The sequence below is a fragment of the Eleutherodactylus coqui genome, chromosome 1 (assembly GCF_035609145.1).
Source record: "Eleutherodactylus coqui strain aEleCoq1 chromosome 1, aEleCoq1.hap1, whole genome shotgun sequence".
Lineage (NCBI taxonomy): Eukaryota > Metazoa > Chordata > Amphibia > Anura > Eleutherodactylidae > Eleutherodactylus > Eleutherodactylus coqui.
In genome coordinates this window covers 133595933-133619770 of record NC_089837.1, presented here as the reverse complement: position 1 = coordinate 133619770, position 23838 = coordinate 133595933, and the positions used below count along the sequence as shown (strand labels likewise).

At 39.7% G+C, this 23838-nt stretch overlaps 1 protein-coding gene across 2 annotated transcripts in view; it reads left to right on the top strand.

The window, feature by feature from the left end:
• The window catches only part of SI (sucrase-isomaltase), a 293147-nt gene that overhangs the window by 81432 nt on the left and 187877 nt on the right, over positions 1–23838 (top strand). For both annotated transcript variants that reach the window (XM_066600648.1, XM_066600657.1), the window contains exons 5-13: positions 211–328; positions 7853–7962; positions 9037–9188; positions 9778–9949; positions 14767–14866; positions 17029–17141; positions 17573–17698; positions 20848–20979; positions 22491–22610. In XM_066600648.1, the coding sequence (XP_066456745.1) occupies positions 211–328; positions 7853–7962; positions 9037–9188; positions 9778–9949; positions 14767–14866; positions 17029–17141; positions 17573–17698; positions 20848–20979; positions 22491–22610 (1143 nt within the window). The remainder of the gene's footprint in view (positions 1–210; positions 329–7852; positions 7963–9036; positions 9189–9777; positions 9950–14766; positions 14867–17028; positions 17142–17572; positions 17699–20847; positions 20980–22490; positions 22611–23838) is intronic.

Here is a 23838-nt window from a genome sequence, read left to right as displayed (position 1 = left end):
TAAAGTAAAAAGCACAGCTACGCATGCAATATCATGAACTTCTCTGCGCAAAAAATTGTGGTATTGTGAGTGTTTTTGCCCTTACGCTCGTATGAAGGAGAACTTACTCCAAGGATTGGTTGAAGATATCATATGTCTGAAGTACTTATCTATGCCATTCTATAGTCTAACCATTCACTGTGATTCTTCTTTATGGCTTTGTTATTGTAGGATGCCTGTGAACAACGAGGCTGTTGCTGGATACCTTTTAATGAAACTAGTGCCCCCTGGTGTTTCTTTTCAAAAAGTTATGGATATACAGTTGTTTCTGAGGCAAATACTGCACAAGGTAAAAGTTAGCAACTTAATATTATTAAAAAATTCAGCTTGTTGTTTTTACTTACAAGAACCAAGACCTTCTAACCTTATGTTTTTCTTGTAATGAAATACTGAATCCATCTCAAAATATGTTGACACATAACTGAGGTTTCGGAATTAGAGAGACATTTCACCAGATAAACAATAGTGCTAAATATTTCTTTCCTGAGACTTTGAACTACAGTAGTATAATACTATTACAAAGTTGCCTTATACTATATATGTCAATGAGCCTCTCGGGAGCACTTTTTTTCTTCATGCCACTGGTCTGAGCAGTTACCTGTAGCCTCCACATACAGCAAGTACTGCTCTTGGTTAATAATACATTGAAGAGATTCCACCATACACTGAGCTTTCTAATATAAATGAATACCTATTTTAATACATTTCTGCATTGGTAGAGCAAGGATTAATTCATGCATTGAGTTTGATGCAATTTTTATGCACGGTTTTAGGGCTCGTTCACATGAGGGAATTTGCGCAACTAAATTACATGCGCAAAAAAAAATCAGTGCTATTAAAACCAATGGTTTCCTATGGAAATGTTCAGATGAACAATTTTTAGCCGTGCAAAAGAATTGCACCTAAACAAAATTGGACATCAATGACTGAAATTCCCTGCTGTGCAAAAATATAGTTCTTGACTTATCTTTGGTGTGCAAAGCGCTGGAGTGTCTATAGACTTCTTTGGAAGCTGGAAAAAATGGGAGAGGGACTGAGTGCTGCAGTGCGGCTTAACCCAGAAGCACTGTGTCCCCGAGGGGATGAAGGGAAGCCCCGCAGCGGGGGACTCCCTTCATCCCTGTGGCAGGGCTTCCCTTTATCTCCCCAGGGCTTCCCTTTATCTCACCGGGGCTTTTCTTCATCTCACTGGGACTTCCCTTCTCCGGAGTAGAGGAAAAAGGAAGCCCCGGGGAAGATAAAGGGGATCCCCAGGACTTTCCTTTATTTCTCTCTCCAGCAGAGCATATTTTCAGTCCCTCCGGTTTGGCGTGGAAAGATCGTGGCTGAAGCTCTGGACTTCAATGCAGAAAAGTCATTGGTTCATATGATTTTCAGCAGCTATAGTTGTGGTTCTTTTGCGCAGCTAGCAGCTGCATGAATTCCACGCCCATGTGAACAAGCCCTTAGGCACAAAAAAGGGAAGATCTATCAATCTTTTTTTTTTTTCATTATTTTCCACCCGACTTTGGTTTAAAAAGAACTGCATCAAAAACCGCACCAAATGATGCATCAAAACTGCTTGTGTGAATATGTGTTTCGCACGGACGTAAGCGTATTTATGTGCGCTTTTGCATCGCAGATTTGCAAAATAGGAGTTGCGTATCTGCGCTCATCTTTATGTTTTACTGTACTTTTTGTATGTGCAAATTGTGTGCATTTTTGCGTGCAAAAGAACACACAATCATGCTCCCATTCATAGAAATGGGCAATTAAGTTAATTAGTTGAATATGTGCCATTTTTGTGGAAAATGGAGCACGATGCATATTTTATGGAAGAAATAAAATGCAAGTGCAAAATATGAACTAACCCATTGAAATCAATAGCTTCTATTCACTGCGTATGGCACATGCACAAATGCATTCCTGTGATGCAGGCCTGAGGAGTCCCCTCTTTACTGACATCTTTGTACCTTGTTAGCCAGTAGATAGAAATAATAAAAAGTGAGAGTCCTCAGTTGTTAATACCTTTTAATGGCTAACTGAAGATTTTGTATTAAACCATTAAGAGACTTAAATAGTCTTGAAAGCTTGCTATTTATCACCACCTGTTCAGTTATCCATTAACCCTTTCAGGATTAAGGGTCATTGAATCTCTTTTGACTAATATATTCTAAAGTTGAATACTTTTTATTTCATAGTTTATCATTTTGTTTTCTTTCTCTTTTCAATTTATCTTCATTATATAGGAAAGATGGACGCAAAATAGGAAAAAATGCTAATGTCCTTGGTTCTTTCTCCTTGTGCTCTAATGTGGTTTATATAACCAATTACATTTACCAGATAAAAGAATCCTCTAATTCTTTGAGCATAGAAATATAAATGTGTACACATTATCTGTTGATTGATGCCACCATTACTGCTCAAAACAAAGATCTACATTAAGGCTTTAAGCCTGTCTCCCTTACCTGGCATCTATGCGGTATCTGTACAAGCAGCTGGGTGCATATGTATATTATATGCAAGGGCGGCTTCAGACGCACTGTACGAGGTTTTATGAGTTTGATTTGTGCATATAGTGTGCATAGTGCAGCACTTTGTGCGCACGTAGGGCCAGTTTGCATTCGCGTGCTATATACCCCTTCCATGAATTAAAAGACTGTTTAATAAAGATGAGCGAACACCAAAATGTTCGGGTTCGCGTTATTCGAAACGAACTTCCCGCGATGTTCGGGTGTTCGTTTCGAATAACGAACCCCATTGAAGTCAATGGGCGACCGGAACATTTTTGTATTTCGCCGATGCTCGCTAAGGTTTTCATGTGTGAAAATCTTGGCAATTCAAGAAAATGATGGGAACGACACAGCAAGTTCTCCTCTGCCACAGCTGTAACAGCTGTGGCAGAGAAGAACGATGTTAGCCCATTGAATTCAATGGAGCCGTCAATACAGCCGACTCCACTGAATGCAATGGGCTGCCGGCGATCGCGGGATGAATTGTCGGAAAGGGGTTAAATATATAAGCCCTTTCCTGCAATTCATCCAGAAATGTGTAAAAATAAAAAATATATATATACTTACCTGGTGCCGACAGACGGAGTTCAGCGCGGCAGGCTGCAGTTCTCCTGAACTGCTCTGAACAGCTGTTAGTAGTATTCAGCAGCCGGGGATTTAAAATCCCCGCCTGCTGAATAAGATGCCTCTGAATGGTCACAGCCTGACCAATCAGAGGCCAGCCCTCACTCACACCCATTCATGAATTCATGAATGGGTGAGTGAGGGCTGCCTCTGATTGGCTCAGGGGCAGAGAGCTGAATTCATGAATGGGTGTGAGTGAGGGCTGGCCTCTGATTGGTCAGGCTGTGACCATTCAGAGGCATCTTATTCAGCAGGCGGGGATTTTAAATCCCCGGCTGCTGAATACTACTAACAGCTGTTCAGAGCAGTTCAGGAGAACTGCAGCCTGCCGCGCTGAACTCCGTCTGTCGGCACCAGGTGAGTATATATATATTTTTTATTTTTACACATTTCTGGATGAATTGCAGGAAAGGGCTTATATATTTAACCCCTTTCCGACAATTCATCCCGCGATCGCCGGCAGCCCATTGCATTCAGTGGAGTCGGCTGTATTGCCGGTTCCATTGAATTCAATGGGCAAACATCGTTCTTCTCTGTCACAGCTGTTACAGCTGTGGCAGAGAAGAAGGATTTGTCTTCTATATGTTCTCAATGGGGTTGGCGCTGCTGCCGCCGGCCCCATTGAGCGCATATAGAAATGATTTCTCAGGGAAGAAAGTTAAAGTAACCCGAACATCCGAACATCGTGTGGTGTTCGTTACGAATAACGAACATCCCGAACACCCTAATATTCGCCCGAGCATCAAGCTCGGACGAGTACGTTCGCTCATCTCTACTGTTTAACCTACTGAGACGTGCTCTTTTTTTAATGGAATTGCACAGTGTATTGTGCATTTGTGTGCATATTGAGAGTGCATTTGTGCACCTCTCATTGACTTCTATGTGGCCCTTGGTGCACAAATAGGCAGGAAATAAAGCAGGTCCTATTTTGTTCTGTGCCCACATTTCTTTAGACCGAACCCATGGACATCAATGGGTTCTCTTCTCTGCACATTGTGCACATATATATTTCAAGTTCGCAAAAATGCTTGCAAAAACAGTTCTCTGCATAAGCCTTAAGAGTAGATAAGAAGAAGACAGCAGGCTCATAAACGAAGAAGCATTATTTTATCAGGTTTAAGACATCCCATTCTCTGTGATGTGGGCACACTGTGGCATGGGATAGTGGTATTTTATTTATTTTTTATCCGGAATGCATGACACTGTTAGGCCTCATGTCCACTTGCTAAATGGATTTGCGGTTTCCGCAGCGGATTTTGCCTATAGGGAATCATTGGCCATCCGCGGTCCATTAAATTGATTTTTGCACCCGCAGATGGCATTTTAAAAGAATTACGTTTTTCACGCGCGGGAGAAGAAAAACGCGGCATGCTCCATTTTGCCGCGGATTCCGCGCGGATCGGCAACATTGCTATCACATTGATAGCAATGTGTGCGGATATCTGCATGCAAAAAAAATACCATTTAAAGCAAATCCGCGCGGAATCCGCCGTGGAAATCCGCGGCAGATTCTGCGCGGATTGTATTTTTCGAGTGGGCATGAGGCCTTAATGTACCTGCACTGGAAGATGAGGAGATTTGGCAACTTTTTTTTTTCTTAATATTCTCATTGTTTTTTTTCTTTTATAAAAATGAAAAAAAAATGTTGATTCTTAATTTTGGTAACATGGTACTTACATTTAGCACCATTTTAGTACTTTGGCAACAAACACATAATTATTTCACTTTTTTCACATTAGAAAGGTCAACTTATCACCAGGACAGCCTGGTCTGCTAGATTGCAGAGATCTATTTCAATTTAGTTCTTACCCTTTAAAAAAAAAGAACCACAAGTAGAAGGAAATCAATGTGGCTCGATAAGATGGTAAGGGAAGCAATAAAGGAAAAAAAGAAAGCGTTTAAACTACTAAAACAAGAAGGCAGCGAAGAAGTGCTAAAATCATACAGGGAAAAAAACAAAATATGTAAAGAAAAGATCAAAATTGCTAAGTTGGAGGCAGAAAGACTGATCGCCAAAGAGAGCAGAAATAACCCTAAACTGTTCTTCAACTATATTAACAGCAAAAGGATTTGCACCGAGAGCATAGAAGATGATGGGGGGAAGGCAAATCTATGAAATGGTTTCTTTTCAAGTGTATTCACAAACAAAAAAGAAATGTCACACGAGATGCAGGGGAATAAAACGAACCCCCCGCTACATATAACATACCTAACACAGGAGGAAGTGCAGAGGCGGGTAAAGAGGATTAAAAACAATAGATCACCAGGTCCATATGAAATAAACCCAAGGGTTCTAAGGGAACTAAGTGATGTGATAGCTAGACCACTATTTCTTATATTTATGGACACTATCCGAGGTTGTACCATTGGATTGGCGCATTGCCAATGTGGTTCCAATTTACAAAAAAGGGTCCAAAAGATGCCCTGGTAACTACAGGCCGGTAAGTCTCACTTCTATAACTGGAAAAATATTCGAGGGTTTCTGAGAGACACTATCAAAGAATACCTCAAGGAGAACAATGGAATAACTCCTCACCAGCATGGGTTCATGAAGGGTCAATCGTGTCAGACCAGTCTGATCAGCTTCTATGATGAAGCAAGTTCTAAGCTGGACCTGGGAGAGTCTATTAATCTCGTATATCTGGATTTCTCTAAAGCATTTGACACCGTGCCACATAATAGGCTGAAATATAAAATGAGACAGCTCGGACTCGGTGAAAACGTGTGTATCTGGGTAAAGAACTGGCTCAGAGATAGAAAGCAGAGGGTGGTAATGAATGGTTCGTACTCTGATTGGGCCACCGTTGCTAGTGGGGTGCCACAGGACTCAGTATTAGGCCCCATTCTGTTCAATATATTTATCAACGACCTGATAGAGGGGCTGCACAGTAAAATATCTATATTTGCAGATGATACAAAATTACATAAATTAATTAATACAACGGAGGACAATGTGCGGCTACAAAAGGACCTAGATAAGCTGGGGACATGGGCAGAAAAATGGCAAATGAAGTTCAATGTTGATAAATGTAAGGTTATGCACATGGACAGGAGAAATGGATGTCACCAATATACACTAAATGGGGTACAGCTAGGAAATAGTGATATGGAAAAACACCTGGGGGTACTATTGTAGATTTAACTGGAGCAACCAATGCCAGTCATCTGCAGCAAAAGCGTATTAAGTCTTGGGGTGTAAAAGAGGTTTAGGGCCGAAGGATGAGAACATTATTCTTCCACTATATAAAGCACTTGTCAGCCCCCACATGGAATACTGCGTACAGTTCTGGACACTGGAGCTCAGGAAAGATGTTGCAGTGCTTGAGGGGATTCAAAGAAAGGCAACTAAATTAATAAATGGAATGAGAGAACTAGAATACCCAGAGAGGCTATCAAAATTAGGATTATTTACCCTGGAAAAAAGATGGCTAAAGGGCGATCAAATAACTATGTGTAAATACATGAGGGGACAATACAAAGATCTCTCCGATGATAACAAGAGGGCATTAACTACGTCTAAAAGAAAGCAGGTTCCATCACCAACACAGAAAGGGGTTCTTTACTGTAAGAGCAGTGAGACTGTGGAAGTCTCTGCCTGAGGACATGATGATGGCAAAATCCATTGAGGAGTTTAAGAGGGGACTAGACGTCTATCTAGAGTGCTATGATATTACAGGATATAGACATTAGATGACCAGTGGGTTATTTTTCTGGGTCTTACATTCAGGTAGGAACTATCAAAGAGTAATCCAGGGATTATTCTGATTGCCATTATGGAGTCGGGAAGGAATTTTCCCCCGAATGGGCTAATTGGTTTCTGCCTCTTGGTGTTTTTTGCCTTCATGTGGATTAACAAGGGGGGTTGGAAACAAGCTGAATTAGATAGTCATTGTCTTTATTCAGCCTAACATACTATGTTACTATGAATTAAAAGTAACCAGCCATCAAACTGCTGACCTAAATATAAAGATTGTAGATTTGAAAGGATACAAGAAGATATAAACAAATGAGGATTCTCCCATTTTATCTTATACATCAAGGAGAAATTGAAACTATAAATCTTTCAAAAAGCCTAAAGGCCCATTTACACGCAAAGATTAAGCCCCATTTACACGCAAAAATGATTACGCAAAATCTTTTCAAAAGATAGGATGATTGACAGTTTGAGTGATCACTCAATTACTTCTCCAAGTGCAGCTGCTCCAGTGAGCAGGCAAAGTTTCATGCACTGCGCATATGAAACTTTGCCCATTCACGGATTTTCTGCAGCGCATTTCTTTTCGTGAAAAAAAAAAACCGCTAGTCTGACTGAGCCCTTTGAAGCATTTCTGCTGTGGAAACTCTCTCAATCTGCTTGAAAATCTGCATTTGTTGATGTTTGAAAAATAAGGTTTGCCAGTGTGAACTCAGTGCAGGAACTACCACTACCATATCACAAAAATGCAACACGTTCTACAGCAGAAAATCCGCAAGTACATAGACAAAATCTGCAGCACAAACTGCAGCAAACTCTGCAAAGGTCATCAACTCTGGCCATCAATAGAAACCCAACTAAAATTCTGCAGCAAAATTGCCACACTTCAGATGTCATGTGTGAAGGTTCCCTTATGACTGTAACAGAACAATGTCTCTGGTATAACTTTCATGTATTTTGAATTGGAAAGTCTGAAAGTACAGTTATACCTGTTTTTCTGCAGGATACACAGCTAATCTGAAAAGAGTGCAATCCCCTACTTTGTTTGGGGGTGACATTGAAGATTTACTGCTGACTGCTGAAATACAATCCAAAAATCGATTTCGGTTCAAGGTTTGTTGCAATTAAAAACTTAAAGAAAATTGTCTAAGCACAGAAACAAACTGCATTGAATGTAAACCCAACATATTTGATTCAGGTCTCAGCATCCACTTATTCGGGCACCCTCTGTCGTAAAGTAGAGGCAGAGCTAGTTATGGCAACACTATGACTAGATTTAAATATTCAGACTTGATACAGTTTTTGATACTTTTTTCACCAAAGTAAAGTTTGGATTCCAAGAAGGAGAAATATAGTTTTTCTTTACAATCCAGTTCTGGATTTTAGGTAGAGGTCAAAACCGGGAGATCAGAGTACATCAGAATCAAAGTGTTAATCACAATCAGTGTCAGGTACAGAGCAGGGTCAGAACTAGGAGGACTACAAGGAATAGAACAACAGACAAAAAGGTAGACAGATAGGCAAGCCACGGTAAACATCCAGGTGTTAGAACAGACAGGAATACAGGTAATCATAACTGATATACAAATAAAAAGGGTAAACAGCTTCAAATACAAAAAACTGAACAAACAGATATACAGGTAATCAGGGTCAGACAGAGACCAGAGAGTGGAGCAAAGAAAGACTCCACATTTACTAGCCCAGATAAGAGATTAGATGAAGTTCATATAGCACATTCAGCACACTCATTCACTGGAAGCCAGAGATCCTGATTAGTTGGCTTTCTAAACCTGATAGACAGGTAAGAGAAGCATACAGCGCAAATTAAAGTAATAGCACACTGGAATTAAGACATTGCATACACAAGTTCCCTAAAGATACCACAGGGTCGAAGTGGAAAGTGTTGATGCTGGTCATGTGGGATCGTTACTCCATCTAAATAAGTCGAAGCCATTCATTCCAGTGGCTCTCTACCCTGATGTATAGAGACAGCCATCATTCAAGGGACCAAGCAGACAGCCATCAGTCAAGGGATCTACAACTTTGACATCTATATGTGCTATAAGGATGTATAGAAATGGGTTGCTGTTATGCCACCATCCCTTTAATCACCTTAGTTGTTAAGCTGAAAATTTAGTAGCAAACTTCTGTCTTTACAATGCCTTTATATGTTTTTTCTTCCTGTAGATCACAGATGCCAAAAATAAAAGATTTGAAGTCCCTCATGAACATGTGAAAGGTTTCAGTGGAACAGCAGAACCAAACCCAAATTATGGAGTTGAATTGGTACGAAACAATTTTGGAATTAAACTTTCAAGAATACCATCAGGAAAAGTCATGTAAGCTACGATTTATTTTACAACGTATATATGTACACATACATACATTGATATATACATGCACATATATAATGACAGGTATCAATGTGTAAACAATAGTGATAAGTAATTAGTAGAATAATCAGTTTGTGATGGCATAGCACCAATTCCACAAAAATCATTCGGAATCATGACAGTCAATTCCGACTCCCATTAAAGTCAATGGGAGTATAAATTGGGTTCACCAATTTGCCCTCTAGAAGGAACCCAATGCAGCCAAACTCCCCCAAATTGCATGAGAATAAAGCCACGTACCTGGCGAACAATGTGCTCCTCTCAAAAATTTGGCAAAATAGTTAAGTGGTCAATCGTAGATTCATTTAAATGCCCACTATGTAATATTACATTTCCATTGTATTGCTGGGGTTCTTGGGTGCAGCTTTCATATTTATGGAGTTGTCTATGATGAGTTATACTTTTTAAACATGTTAATTTCAATTATGAGTCACATAAATACATGTTATTTATCATATAGTATTGTTTTGTAGGTGATACAGTATAATCCCAAGCCTTTTATGCACGTAGAATAACATATGTATTGCTCCACCAGATTTGATACTACCATAGGACCGCTCATTTATGCTGACCAGTTCTTGCAGTTGTCCATTAAACTACCCAGCAGCAATATTTACGGTATAGGCGAACAAGTTCACCGACAATATAAGCATGATACAAACTGGAGAAGGTGGCCTATATTTACCAGAGATTGGTTTCCCAACGGAGTAAGTACTTATTATTATAATCCCTTATTTAATGATTACAAGCTCATTACACCTCATGTTTACAGTATCTCAGTTTTACATGCAAGCTTGCATTTAGTAATTATAAGCAAAGCAATGTACCTGAGCATCTCTGCAACGGCACAGCTTTAAGTAAGTAATTATAAACAAAAGTCTAAGAACAGCTTACTCTACATTAGAGCTTGTAAATCCATTATAGAATAAATTATATACCTCTAATTATTGTATATTGAAATTAATACTCCAATCTGGAGAAACAATTCTAGAAATGTAATTAATGAAATGGTATTAAGAGGTTTAGATAATTTGGGATTATTCAGTGATAGCAAAGAAAAACAATATTTGTTATGATATGAGGATTAAACTGACTATAAAGAGAAAATTTACGCAAATTTAAGTTCAGTTCAGCCACTCCCCTTCTACCAATGGAAGTGAAGACCATTTTGATAATGAGGGAATTTTTTGCTGTTATGTCATCAGCTTTTCTTCCCAAGGTCTTCTGCATAATTGTTTAGTGACAATGACAATCTTATACATAAAAGGAGTATTGCATTTCCATGCAAGTGGGAAATATAAGGCTCTATTGTACCCTTAGGGCTCAGTCAGACGGGCGTTTTTTTGCGCGATTTGCGCATGCGTCCGGCGATTTTATAAAACCATTGCTTTGCAATGGTATCGGACACATGAGCGCTTTTTATGCGCTCGTCCGATAAATTATAGAACAGAAATCGCAGATCGCACCTATCTGCGATCTGCGATTCCTGTTCTCTTCTCTATATGCGCTCAATGGGGCCGGCGGCAGCAGCGCCGACCCCATTGAGAACATATACTAGATAAATCATTCTTCTCTGCCACAGCTGTAACAGCTGTGACAGAGAAGAACGATGTTTGCCCATTGAATTCAATGGAGCCGGCAATACAGCCGGCCCCATTGAAAGCAATGGGCTGCCGGCGAGCGCACGATGAATTTTCGGGAAGGGCTTAAAAATATAAGCCCTTCCCTGCAATTCATCCAGAAATGTGTAAAAATAAAAAAAATATATATACTCACCTGGTCCCGGCAGACGGAGTTCAGCCGCGGCCGGCGGCAGTTCTCCTGAACTGCTCTGAGTAGTATTAGATTTTAAATCCCCGGCTGCTGAATGAGCTGCCTCTGATTGGTCACAGCCTGACCAATCAGAGCCAGCTCTCACTCACCCATTCATAAATTCATGAATGGGTGAGTGAGTGCTGCCTCTGATTGGTCCCTGCGCTGAGCCAATCAGAGGCAGCACTCACTCACCCATTCATGAATCAGAGGCAGCTAATTCAACAGGCGGGGATTTTAAATCCCCAGCTGCTGAATATTACTCAGAGCAGTTCAGGAGAACTGCCGCCGGCTGCGGCTGAACTCCGTCTGCCGGGACCAGGTGAGTATATATTTTTTTTTTGACTTTTACACATTTCTGGATGAATTGCAGGGAAGGGCTTATATATTTAAGCCCTTCCCGACAATTCATCCCGTGAGCGCCCGCAGCGCATTGCTTTCAATGGAGCCGGCTGTATTGCCGGCTCCATTGAATTCAATGCGCTGGACAGCTCCGTCCCGTTTCTATTGAAACGCGGCTAGGAGCAGTTTTTTTGGGTGATTTTTCGGCCCCGGTCACGCGATTTGCGGATGCGCATCCGTCATGCGATCCACAAATCGCGGGAAAAAACGCCCGTGTGACTAAGGCCTCATACTGTATGTCTATGATTTCAAAAAGAGACACATGGAGTTTTTTTATGTTTTTATTACTGTATGTATGAATCTGTCAAAAAAAATAAAAAATAAGCTACTGTAAAATTAGGCAAACTTTTGCCCTGATGGCTTCTGTGGGTAAATCAATACAACTGGAGTCTCCTTCAAAGTGGTAACATTAACTTTCATGGAGGAGTTTTGATTTTCAAAATAATTATTATAAAGCCATGTGTTTCATAAACGCTGCTGATTCATTGCAGAAATGTTCTGCTTCATGTACAGGAGATTTTAGAAATCTTCATATGGCGTCTACTGTAAATGCTAAGGAATTTCTGCAGCATTTATGGCCCGTGTGAAGGCAGCTTACTGTCACTGTCAGAGTAGTGGTACCGTAATGGTATGCAGCTCTTCCCGAATGGATAACAAAATACAGATGGAAACCATGAAAGGCCTGGTTGTATGTCTGCACAGTCAAAATAACACAGTCCATAGAACTTGACAAATCCGTTCACTAGTTTACATTTAGGATTCTAGAATAATAGAGATTAAAAAAAGCAAAATCCTGTCATAAACTGTATTGCACCAGTACAAGTACGAGTTTTTGAGTCGTTTAAAATTTACCGTACCTTGACAGTTTTACAAAAAAAATATACAGCACATTTAATAAAATTGTGTGACATTTAGGGCTCAGTCACAAGAGCGATTTTTTTCACGCATGTATAGTTGTAATTAAATAAATCGCACATCCCATGTAGAAAAATCACGTGACTGGGTCCATTGACACTCATATGTTCCATCTTTTGCAGGTGCAAATTTTAAGTGCATGTAAAATTTGCACATGTGACCGCTTCCATTGGAAAGCATTGGTTCTATGTAGATGCGATTTAAAATTGCGCTTATATATGCGCCTAAAAATCGCTTGTGTGACTGAGCCCTTGTGATATAAAATATTTGTGGATTTGTACTCTATTCAGCAGATGCTGTAAAAAAGAAATAAATGGTCATATTTGTTATGTTTTGTGACCAACACTTCTGGCGTACCAAAGTCACAATTTATGGTGCACACCTTTTGGTCTTTTTACATGAGACTTTATCATTTGTTCAGAAGTGGGCAAAAAGTGGGGCATGGACACATGTGGCCCATCGGATTTACTATAACTTACATCAGAAACTAACGTAAATTATAGCTGAAATGTACGCCGCAGAATTCAAGTTTTATGCATAATGAAAAAAATTGGTACGGTGTTAGCTAATACAGCAAAATGTGATTGTTCCCAGCAAGAGAAACCAAGTAATCTTGTAGATATGATACATTTTATTGGCTAACAAAAATACATGGTTAATAGCGAGCTTTCAAACCTACTAAGGACTCTTCCTCAGGCATAGTAAAATAGACCCAAAGAGGCATGCATATATATATACACTTATTTACAGTATGACAAGATACAGACATGGATGTGATTAATTTGCACTTGAAAGGATACTACAACAGGATGAGTAGAGAAATAAAAACATATCTAAAAACTCCTCTTATAAAGATGTGATGGTTTTATGGTTCCTGAATTAGTGTTAGTGGGTCACCAAGCCAGCAGTGTTATTTATGCTATATATGTCTCATACTTCCCATTCACACATGAATCCCCTTGAGCAATTTAACCCTCTGTTGTGTCAAAAGTTGTTATAAGTTTGTACTCCCAAATTCTTCTATTGCTTTGTGATTTAAAAATTGCCTTTCAGTCTAAGAACTTGTGTTCCATTTTGTGTCCATGACTAGAAAAGTGCTTGGCCACAGGTATACTTAAAGGGGTTGTCCCGCGCCGAAACAGTTTTTTTTTTTTTCAATAGCCCCCCCGTTCGGCGCGAGACAAACCCGATGCAGGGATAAAAAAAAAAAAAACGGGTAGTACTTACCCGAATCCCCACGCTCCGGTGACTTCTTACTTACCTTGTGAAGATGGCTGCCGGGATCTTCACCCTCGGTGGACCGCAGGTCTTCTGTGCAGTCCATTGCCGATTCCAGCCTCCTGATTGGCTGGAATCGGCACACGTGACGGGGCGGAGCTACGAGGAGCCGCTCTCTGGCACGAGCGGCCCCATTCAGAAGGGAGAAGACCGGACTGCGCAAGCGCGTCTAATCGGGCGATTAGACGCTGAAGATTAGACGGCACCATGGAGACGGGGACGCCAGACACGGAACAGGTAAGTGAATAACTTCTGTATGGCTCATAATTAATGCACGATGTACATTACAAAGTGCATTAATATGGCCATACAAAAGTGTATAACCCCACTTTGTTTCGCGAGACAACCCCTTTAAAGGCAATTTCAAATCACCAAACCATGGAAGAATTTGGGAGTACAAACTTATAACAGCTTTCAACACTTACAACAGAGGGTTAGATTCTTCAAGAGGATTCATGTGTGACTGGGAAGTATGAGAAATCTATAGCACAGATAACACTGCTGGCCTTGTGACCCTCTAACACTAATCCAGGGACCATAAACCTTCACATCTTTATCATAGGACCTTTCAAATATGTTTTTATTTTTCTACTCATCCTGTTGTAGTATCCTTTCAAGTGCAAATTAATCACATCCATGCCTGTACCATGTCATACTGTAAATATATATGCATGCCTCTTCGGATCTATTTCATTACGCCCGAGGAAGGACCCTGAGAGGTTTGAAAGTTCTCAATAACATAATTGTATTTTTATTAGCCATTAAAATGTATCATATCTACAAGATTACTTGGTTTCTCTGGGTGGGAACAATCACTTTTTAACTTTGATGCAATGTCGGACTTAAAGATGCACTAAATCTACTGAGAAGCTTTTGTCTCTTGATACATTTGGTGCACTTCACTGTGTCTAAAATGCTGTTCTAAGTAAATATATCCTAGTATATCTTATATGACTAGTGAGATGCACCACATTTATCATACTAATTGCTCCACTTACATCAAATCCTAAATATATGCACCCTATGATACTAATGATAAATCGTGCCCATTGTATGTATCTCAACTAAAAGTAATATTTCTTGTATGTAATAAAATAAATATTGTATCATTCTGCAGGATGGATTCAACTTGTATGGTGCGCAAACATTTTTCCTGTGCTTGGAGGATGAAACAGGAGCATCGTTTGGTGTCTTTTTAATGAACAGCAATGCAATGGGCAAGAATTTTTGTTTAACTCTGTAATCATGATAGCATTCTCTGCAACATGAAATATACTTTTTATGATTATTACTATGAGTCATAAATTGTCATGCCATCTGTGCTACTTAGCAGGTGTTTGTTGAAGAACATATTAGAATAATGATAACATAGATAATATTACATAAAATATAATTAGAAACGAAGATCTAATCACACTACATGAATAATTTATTTTATTTGCAAATCATACAATGTTTCTTTGTATTTTACAAATAATTGTAAAATTAAGGTTGGTATTATCTAGAGATGAGCGAGCACCAAAATGCTCAAGTGCTCGTTACTCGAGTCGAACTTTCAGTGATGCTCGAGAGTTCGTTTCGAGTAACGAACCCCATTGAATCAATGGGCGACTCGAGCATTTTTGTATATGACTGGTGCTCCACTAAGGTTTTCATTTGTGAAAATCTTAGCAAATCACAAAAGTCATGTAAAAAACACAGAAATGGATAGGGCAGGCGAGGAGCAACATGCAGGGCTGCATTTCGGGCTCCGAGGTCTCACTATTAAGCCACAATAGTGGCAAGTGTGAGACCCCCCCCCCCCCACACTGTCAGCATAACGATCATTCTCCTCTGCCACAGCTGTAACAGCTGTAACAGCTGTGGCAGAGCAGAACGATGTTAGCTTATTGAATTCAATGGAGCCGGCAATACATCCGGCTCCATTGCCGGCGAGCGCGGGATGAATTTTCGGGAAGGGCTTAAAAATATAAGCCCTTACCTGAAAATCATCCTAAAATGTGTAAAAAGTAAAAAAAAAAAAATACTCACCTTGTCCCGGCAGAACGATGTTAGCCCATTGAATTCAATGGAGCCGGCAATACAGCCAGCTCCACTGAAAGCAATGGGCTGCCGGCGATCACACAATGAATTTTCGGGATAAGGTGAGTATATTTTTTTTTTTACTTGCCGGCTCCATTGAATTCAATGGTCAGTGCTCGTTTAATCGAGACGAGCACCGCGTGGTGCTCGTCTCAAGTAACGAGCATCTCGAGCACCCTAAGGGCGCCCACCCACTGGCGTTTGCGATTTTCGTGCGTGAAAAACGCAGCGTTTTCCGCGCGTTTTTCGCAGCTTTTTCGTGCCTTTTCCGTTAATTTCCATTGACATTCATGGGTGCATTAAGAGAAAAATAAGGACACATATGTAACTGACAGTTCCTATGTTAAAAATTGCAACGGACTGAAAAAAAAACGCAAGTGGACAGGAACACATTCAATTCTAATTGCTCTTCAGAAAAAACGCAAAACGCAAAGGAAAAAAAATCGCCAGTGGGTGGGAGCCCTAATACTCGAACGAGCATCAAGCTCAGACGAGTATGCTCGCTCATCTCTAGTATTATCACAAAAACATCTTGTAAAACTAAAATTGGTTCAGTTTCTGAAACCTCGAAAATCACCAAAGGAAATTATTGCCAGCCATATATTTCTTCTACACTGACTGTAGTATTACATAATGGTTGCTGAAATAACTGGCTGTCCATGCTGGACCAAGTTCTGTCAGAGCTAGAGGAGCTCTTACATATTTGGAGACCCTCTATAATATGTAGGGATAACAGTTGTCCTGATAGGGCAACCCTTTATATTTTGATTGAGTTTTAATACATTAAAAGTTTTTTCTGGGCATTTATTATTGATGATTGGTGGGGGTCTATCACTTGGACTCGCCCCTGATCAGCTGATCCTTCAACCTGTTGTCAGTGCAGTGGGGCTGGACATCAGTGGTGAGGGCTGGAAGTGTAATAGACACCTTCACTCCCATTAAAGTTAATGGCAGCAATGCCCTCTATTACATTTCTGGCTTCTCATTGCAGTCATAGTTGATAGCGTAATAAAATATATCATCGCCATTAATTTTATTGGGAGGGAAGCCCTTCCAGCGCTAACCACCCATGCAGACATCTGCCTTGCTGAACTGACAGTGGCCCGTAGAATCAGCTGATTGGTGGGGATCTCATGCGGAAGACCTTGCCGATCAATTATTGATGATCTATCCTGAGGATACGTTATCAACTGTAGATACCCCAAAAAAACCTTTAAGTTATGTTTTAAGTTATACTGCACAGCTACATATGATGATGATTGTCCTTTCATATTTCTCTCTTGATTTTTTATTACAGAAGTGATAATTCAGCCGGCACCAGCAGTAACTTACAGAACAATTGGAGGAATCTTGGACTTTTATGTATTCATTGGCAACAACCCAGAAGAAGTTGTTATGGAATATCTAGAGGTAAACATTGCTTTTTGCTCTAACTTTGGTGGTTATTTGCAAGTGATCACACAATAAAGCATTTATTGAAGTTGGATATAAGAGTCCAGAATTTAGAGAGAATAAAAAAAGCCCTCTTTTATGATTGTGGAAATGATCTGTTTAGCTTTTCCCATAAAAAAGAAATACATTCTGCATAAATTGCAACAACCAAAATTTTCTTTCACTTTTTTCCTTTTGATCAAATTTGCTTTAATGGGCATCACATTTGTGCTGGTCTTCACACTTGCCTTCCACTCCTTTATATCCTTTGCTTATATTCAGCATCCTAGCATACTGTAAGAATATACTGTAGATAATTGAATTGCTGACATGATTGATGTAACGGTTACTGTATAAGAGCAAAGTACTCTGTAGCTCATAATTTTTATTCAGCATCATCTTTTTTTTAGTTTATTGGAAAACCATACATGCCGGCATATTGGACCCTTGGGTTCCATCTCAGCCGATGGGGCTACAAATCACTTGATGACGTAAAGGAAGTGGTTCAAAGAAACAGAGCCATTCATATTCCATATGTAAGTAAAAAAAAAAAGGCACATTAGCATAAGTTGAAGTAGGGCTAGCTGAACTATAGTTTCTAAACCATTCTGCAAGTTTCTCACTTTGAAATGGAAAGCTGTTAGCCTGGAAGGGGAGATATTTGAATGCAGAATATTATATTTTGAATAATAACATACGTAGAATAGGTAGAGCAAAAATAAATGCAGGCTTCTCCATGATGGTAATGATTAATGACACTACAGACCTAGGGCTCAGTCAGATGGGCGTTTGTTTGCTGAACATTTTTTTGCGCAAAACGCAAATGCACAAAAATTGTGGTGTGGTGCCTGCTCCTCCCTGCTGTGGCTGTGACAGTTGCAGCAGGGGATTCCTTAAGTGTGAAACCCCTGAATGCTGTCAAATCCAGGGGTTTCACCTTGTGGTCAATGGGGCCAGCGGCAGCACTGTCACATTGTTTAGTGACAAGGGGACTCCCCGCAGAGATGAAGAAATCCTCTGTCAAAGCTGTCACAGCTGTGGCAGAGGACTGCAATGCTATCCCACTGAATTCAATGGAGCTGGTGCTACAGCCAGCTCCATTAAAAGCAGTGAGATGCTGGCAACCCCCACAGTGATTTTCAGGGAAGGGCTTTAAATATAAGCCCTTCCCTGAAAAATCATCCATAGAATGTGTAAAAAAGAAAAAAAATATATACCCACCTCTCCGCAGCTGCCGGGGCTCGGGCGCGTCCAGCCGCGTCTTTTCCCTGAACTGCTCTGAATCTCTTTCACAGGCAATGAATTACAATGAATGACAGCTAAGCACTACCTGTGATTGGTCACAGTGCTCAGCCAATCACAGGCAGCGCTCGGACAGTGCTGTCACAGTATTCGGTGATGAGGGAACTCCCCGCGGAGATGCAGAAATCCTCAACCACAGCTGTCGCGATCTTCTCTGTATGTCAATAAGGCCGCCGCTGCCACTGGCCCCATTGACAACAAGGTGAAACCCCTGGATGTGACAGCATCCTGGGATTGCACATCCAAAAAATCCTGCATGCTGCAGTTATTTGCGTTTTAAAATTGGATGTCCTATATTTACCATTGCGCATTTTTTTGCCCGGGTAGAAAACGGACATGGGACCACTGCCATTGAAAAGCATTGGTTCTAATAGATGCAGATTACAAACGCGAATAACAAAAATGCCTGTCTGACTGAGCCCTTATAGCTTGAAACAGAATAATAGCATCTGGTGTGTAATGCATATATCAATACAATTTTATACAGATATAGCAATTGTTAACATGACTGCACATTGAGTTAACTGGATTTAGGCTGGTGGCACACAAACGGATTTGCATTGCAGAATCCATGGTTGGAGTCCGCACCGAGGATCTGCAGTAAATACCATTCAAAACATGCTATGCAAAATATCTTTATTCCTAAACACTAACGGGAACAAATTGTAATTTCCGTGAGCAGAGGAAAAAACGCAGCATATTCTAGTTTCGTGCAAGCTCAGCACGGATGACTCCCATTGAGGTCAATGGAACCTGTCCAAGCCACGGCCCATCCACAATCGACATTTCGGATAGGTTGCGAGTATCTGCGTCATCGCCTAGTGATGGTGTTGCAAAAACACAGGTTTTTAAAAAAATCTGTACTATGCATGACTTATGGTGAGCATCCATGGTCATTCACAATACAGAATTAAACAGGTATGCAGGAGCCCCGGCCACGGTTGGAGACAGATTCGACTGCAGGATCCTGCATGCAGAATCTGACCCGTTCGTGTGCCGCCGGCTTAAAAGTACTGTAATATATTGTAGATGGATTCATAACACATTAAATGTCAAATTAATGTTTGCTAAATCTGTAAATTTTGATAAACTCTCAAGTTCATTTACATGAAGTTTTTCTTAAGACCATAAATAGCATTTATTTAGCTCTAATTTAGAAAAGAAGGACATCAAGTATAAAGCTCAAAAAATATATCACATAATGGAAAAATGTCTATCAGTTCCAAATATGAAACTATTATACATAGTGGATAACTTTAAATACTTTGTTGATATGCCTTTTGACTTTATGACAGCGTTCATTCTTTTTGGGTAGCTATCAGCATGGCACATCTTGATAGAGCAATCTTTGCCAAGTCTTCCTTACAAAAGCACTCCAAATCCGTCAGATTGCAAGACCATCTTGTGTATTGCTCTCTTCAGGTCAACCTACAGATTTTCAATGAGATTCAGGTCTGAGCTCTGGCTGGGCCATTCCAAAACTGATCTTCTTCTGACAAAAGTATTCCTTTGTTGATTTGGAGGTATGCTTTGTCGTGCTGAAAGGTGAAATTCCTCTTCATCTTTGGCTTTTTAGTAGAGGCTTGAAGGTATTATGATATTCAATGATATTTGGAACTGTTCATAATTCCCTCCACCTTGACTAAAGCCCCAGTTCCAGTAGCAGAAAAACACCCCCAAAGCACACTGCTGCCTCCCCCGTTTTCACTGCGGCTACAGTGATTTTTGGTGATGTATAATAATTATTGAATCTGGTGAAGTACTATAATATATAATAAAATTTGCTAAGTTGCATAAGTTATATTAAGTTCTTTTTGAATATAAGATAGAAACTCCTGATTTTTCATCTAAATGGAAATCTAAAAACATGTTTATATAATGTCTTATTCTTAATTACTGGATTATACAAATAATGTTTGTTCATATAGTTTATTACTTGCTAGTTTCCTCTATGAATTTGGAAGGAGGAATATGCATAACTATCCAAAATGTTTGGAAGAAAATGTTTCAAAAAGTTCTAGAAGGCATTTATGGAATGCCTAAAATGAATCCATGAAGTATAGGTTCCTTTGGATTGTAGATTACACCTTTTTAACACAATCTAAAAAACATTTCCCAGTTTTAAGAACTTGCCTTAAAACGCAGTACGAATAAATTCCAAGGTAGGTTGTAATAAATCCCAATATGTATCATGTACTGGTGCAAAATACTGGTGTGCATATATAAGAGCAATGACAAAGCAAAAGGCAAACAGGTGTGTCTATAATGCCATAACGTGTGCTCATTGTGATATGTAACACATGATATCTTGATAAGTTTGGGATATATGTTAGAGTATTTTGATATATTCATGTATGTACTCTTATGTGTTTCATTTTTTTAGGATGTTCAATTTACTGACATTGACTACATGGAGAATAGAAAGGATTTCACTTATAACAAAGTGACATTTGCAGGTCTTCCAGAATTTGCTAAATCAATGCATGACAATGGTCAAAAATATATAATTATATTGGTAAGTTTAAAAGGGAACTAAGCAGCTAAGTTAAGCTCTCAGACATGACTTTAGGACTCTTCAAACCATGCCCTATATGTTTTGTCTTCTATTGGACCATGCACCATATAAGTAAACATCAACCCTCAAAGCCTCCATTGAGGGTTGGACGATATACATTTACAGGTGTAGCTTATATTTTGCAATTCAATTTTAAGCAAAATTATTTCTGAATAATTATGACTTCATATGATTCAAACTGTACACCTAAGTGTACCACAATAAATGTCACATTTTAAAAGTCTCACTAAGCTGTGCCAATTCAAATTCCCTGATAATACTCTCCAAGCACAGTCATCAAAATGCATGCAATATTTACAGTCTTTGTTTGTCAAGACAACCCCTGTTCACATACCCTATTAGGACATACAGATGGGGGAGTGACAGCTACTCAGGACAGACTTTGGTAGGTAAGAGGGAAGAACCACCAAAAATATCAGCTTTTGCTCTTCCATGACTTAAGGTGACCGTAAGTATTGAATAGTGTTGGCCAAGACTACTATTCCACTTGATATCTCCATACACATGCACGCTGATATCAGCTGTGTATGCATCTATTCTGAATAGGTAGAGGGGTATAAGTCATTACCTGATACTTTTGACAGTGGCTTATCTCCCCTAAGGACAAAAGCATTGGATGTTGAAACTATACAAGCTCAGTCCTTCTTACTCTGCATTATCTGTTGGAAGGAGTTGGAATGTTGCTTGACACATAAAAGTAATAAGTTAGCTGGTCCTTATGGAATTGGTGACTTTGGATAACTTTGGATAACTAATGTGCATAGGCAGCTTTAGGTTGTCCATATATCACATATATTCATCTCAATGGCCACCATGTAATGCCACACATGAACAGCTAGCCACATCCTCCCTAGCAAAATTGATTGTTTTCTGGTGATCTTGGAGGGCTGACCAGCAGCAATCAGATTACTGTCCTGGGGCTCTCATGATAAAAGGATTCTTCAGTGAGACAGCACTTCTAATACAGCCTAAATTCCTTAAATAATGAATTTATAGGCATGGAAAGGTATGGAAGTAAAATAGAGCCTGTTTTGTGGTGATATTGCAAGAAGGACTCCTGCAGGGATTTTTAATTCAATGCCATTGTCTTGCAGCAGAGGCATAACGTGAAGCTCCCGGGCCTTGATGCAAAACTTGTAACAGGACCCCCAACTATAATGCTTTACCTATAGTACTGGGTTCCCTAAATGGAAAAGAGAGGCCTTATAGGCCCCCTAAGGCTCCTGGGCCCGGGTGCAACCGCACCCCCTGCATCCTCTATAGTTACGCCCCGGTCTTGCAGTATTAACTGAATTGTTTCATCTTGTAAAGAGAGTTAGCAGGTTAAAAAAAATGTTAAGAAAAATGTTACTTGAAGTGAAGGTTAAAATTAAAGAATCTACTGTAACTGTTTTCTGGGGAACTTGAGTCTTAAATATGTTGATCTAAAATATTTCATATTATGGTTACAGGATCCTGCTATCTCTAATCAAAAACTAGAAAACAATCTTCCGTATGAAGCATATGACAGGGGAACACAACTTGGTGTCTGGGTAAATGAATCTGATGGAAAAACCCCCCTTGTTGGAGAGGTATATTTTTCAAGATTTAACCTTCAAACTATTAATGTTACAAATTATTTTGTCATTGTTATTATTATTATTATTAATAGAAAACTTTCATTCAGTCTACAATAAAGTGGTTTCCCTCTGTATGGCCCCATACAGTAACTCAATACAGAAAAAATGAAGCTTGTTTCATCCCACGCACAGGAGAAGATAAATAAGCATTCCTTTATTTTACAATAAAGAAAAACCATAATGCAATGTGTTTCAAGGCCGAATGCATCTTTATGTCAGGCAAATTCCCACTGATACCAACAAACTAGCTCCGTATATGCATAGACCTGCACAAGCCCCCAGTCCCAATTGGGTGGATAAGGCAGATTGCTAGAATTCATGTCTTGTTGCTTACAATTTTACCATTACAATATTATCTCAGTTTCAAAATATTTCATAATTAAAAAACAGTGGCATGTTATAATTAGAGGTATAAATAAGTGCATACATAAAGATATATAAATCAATACATACAAGGATGTGACAATAAATAAATGCATACACCAACCGCTAGTTCCAGCTCATTTTAGTGGATGAAGTGAGTTACTGTAGGGTTACTAGAATACCCGAACTTTTGGCTGCTTACAGTCTCATCACTAAAAGATACCAAATAATATCTAAATATCAATTCCTGAAGAGTCAGCAATGTTATAGAAATGACTGAATACATAAATAATTACATGAACACAATAGTAAATAAATGGAAAGATAGATAGATATATAATCACCTTCCAACTAAAATTGCCCTAAGAAATGCCATATAAAAAGAGCATGATGTGCCATAAAACACCATCTGAACCCTATGATATCACATTGCATCAAGAATAAAGCTAAAGAAAAATGTATATGTAGACTCATCTCAGCTTTTCTGCTCTCTCCGCTCTGGTTTCTGTCCCTCTGGACCCCGCCGGTCTCTACTCACCTCAATCCAGACAGTCAGTCACGTGCCATCTAAGCATGTGACTACTATGGCCAATCACTGGCTCCAGTCAGTCCAGTGCTGAGGCCCAGGAATAGCAGCAGCCCACAGCGCATGTGACCTGCAGAAGGAATGAGTGGAGATTGGTGGGGTCTAGAGAGACAGTGACCAGAGCAGAGGGAGCGGAAAAGGCAAAGTAAGTATATGCTTTTTTTTATATTGCGCCAGTTTTCTTTAAAGACAGGTGCTTGGCTGGACCTGCGGGCCCTAGACAACTGTAAA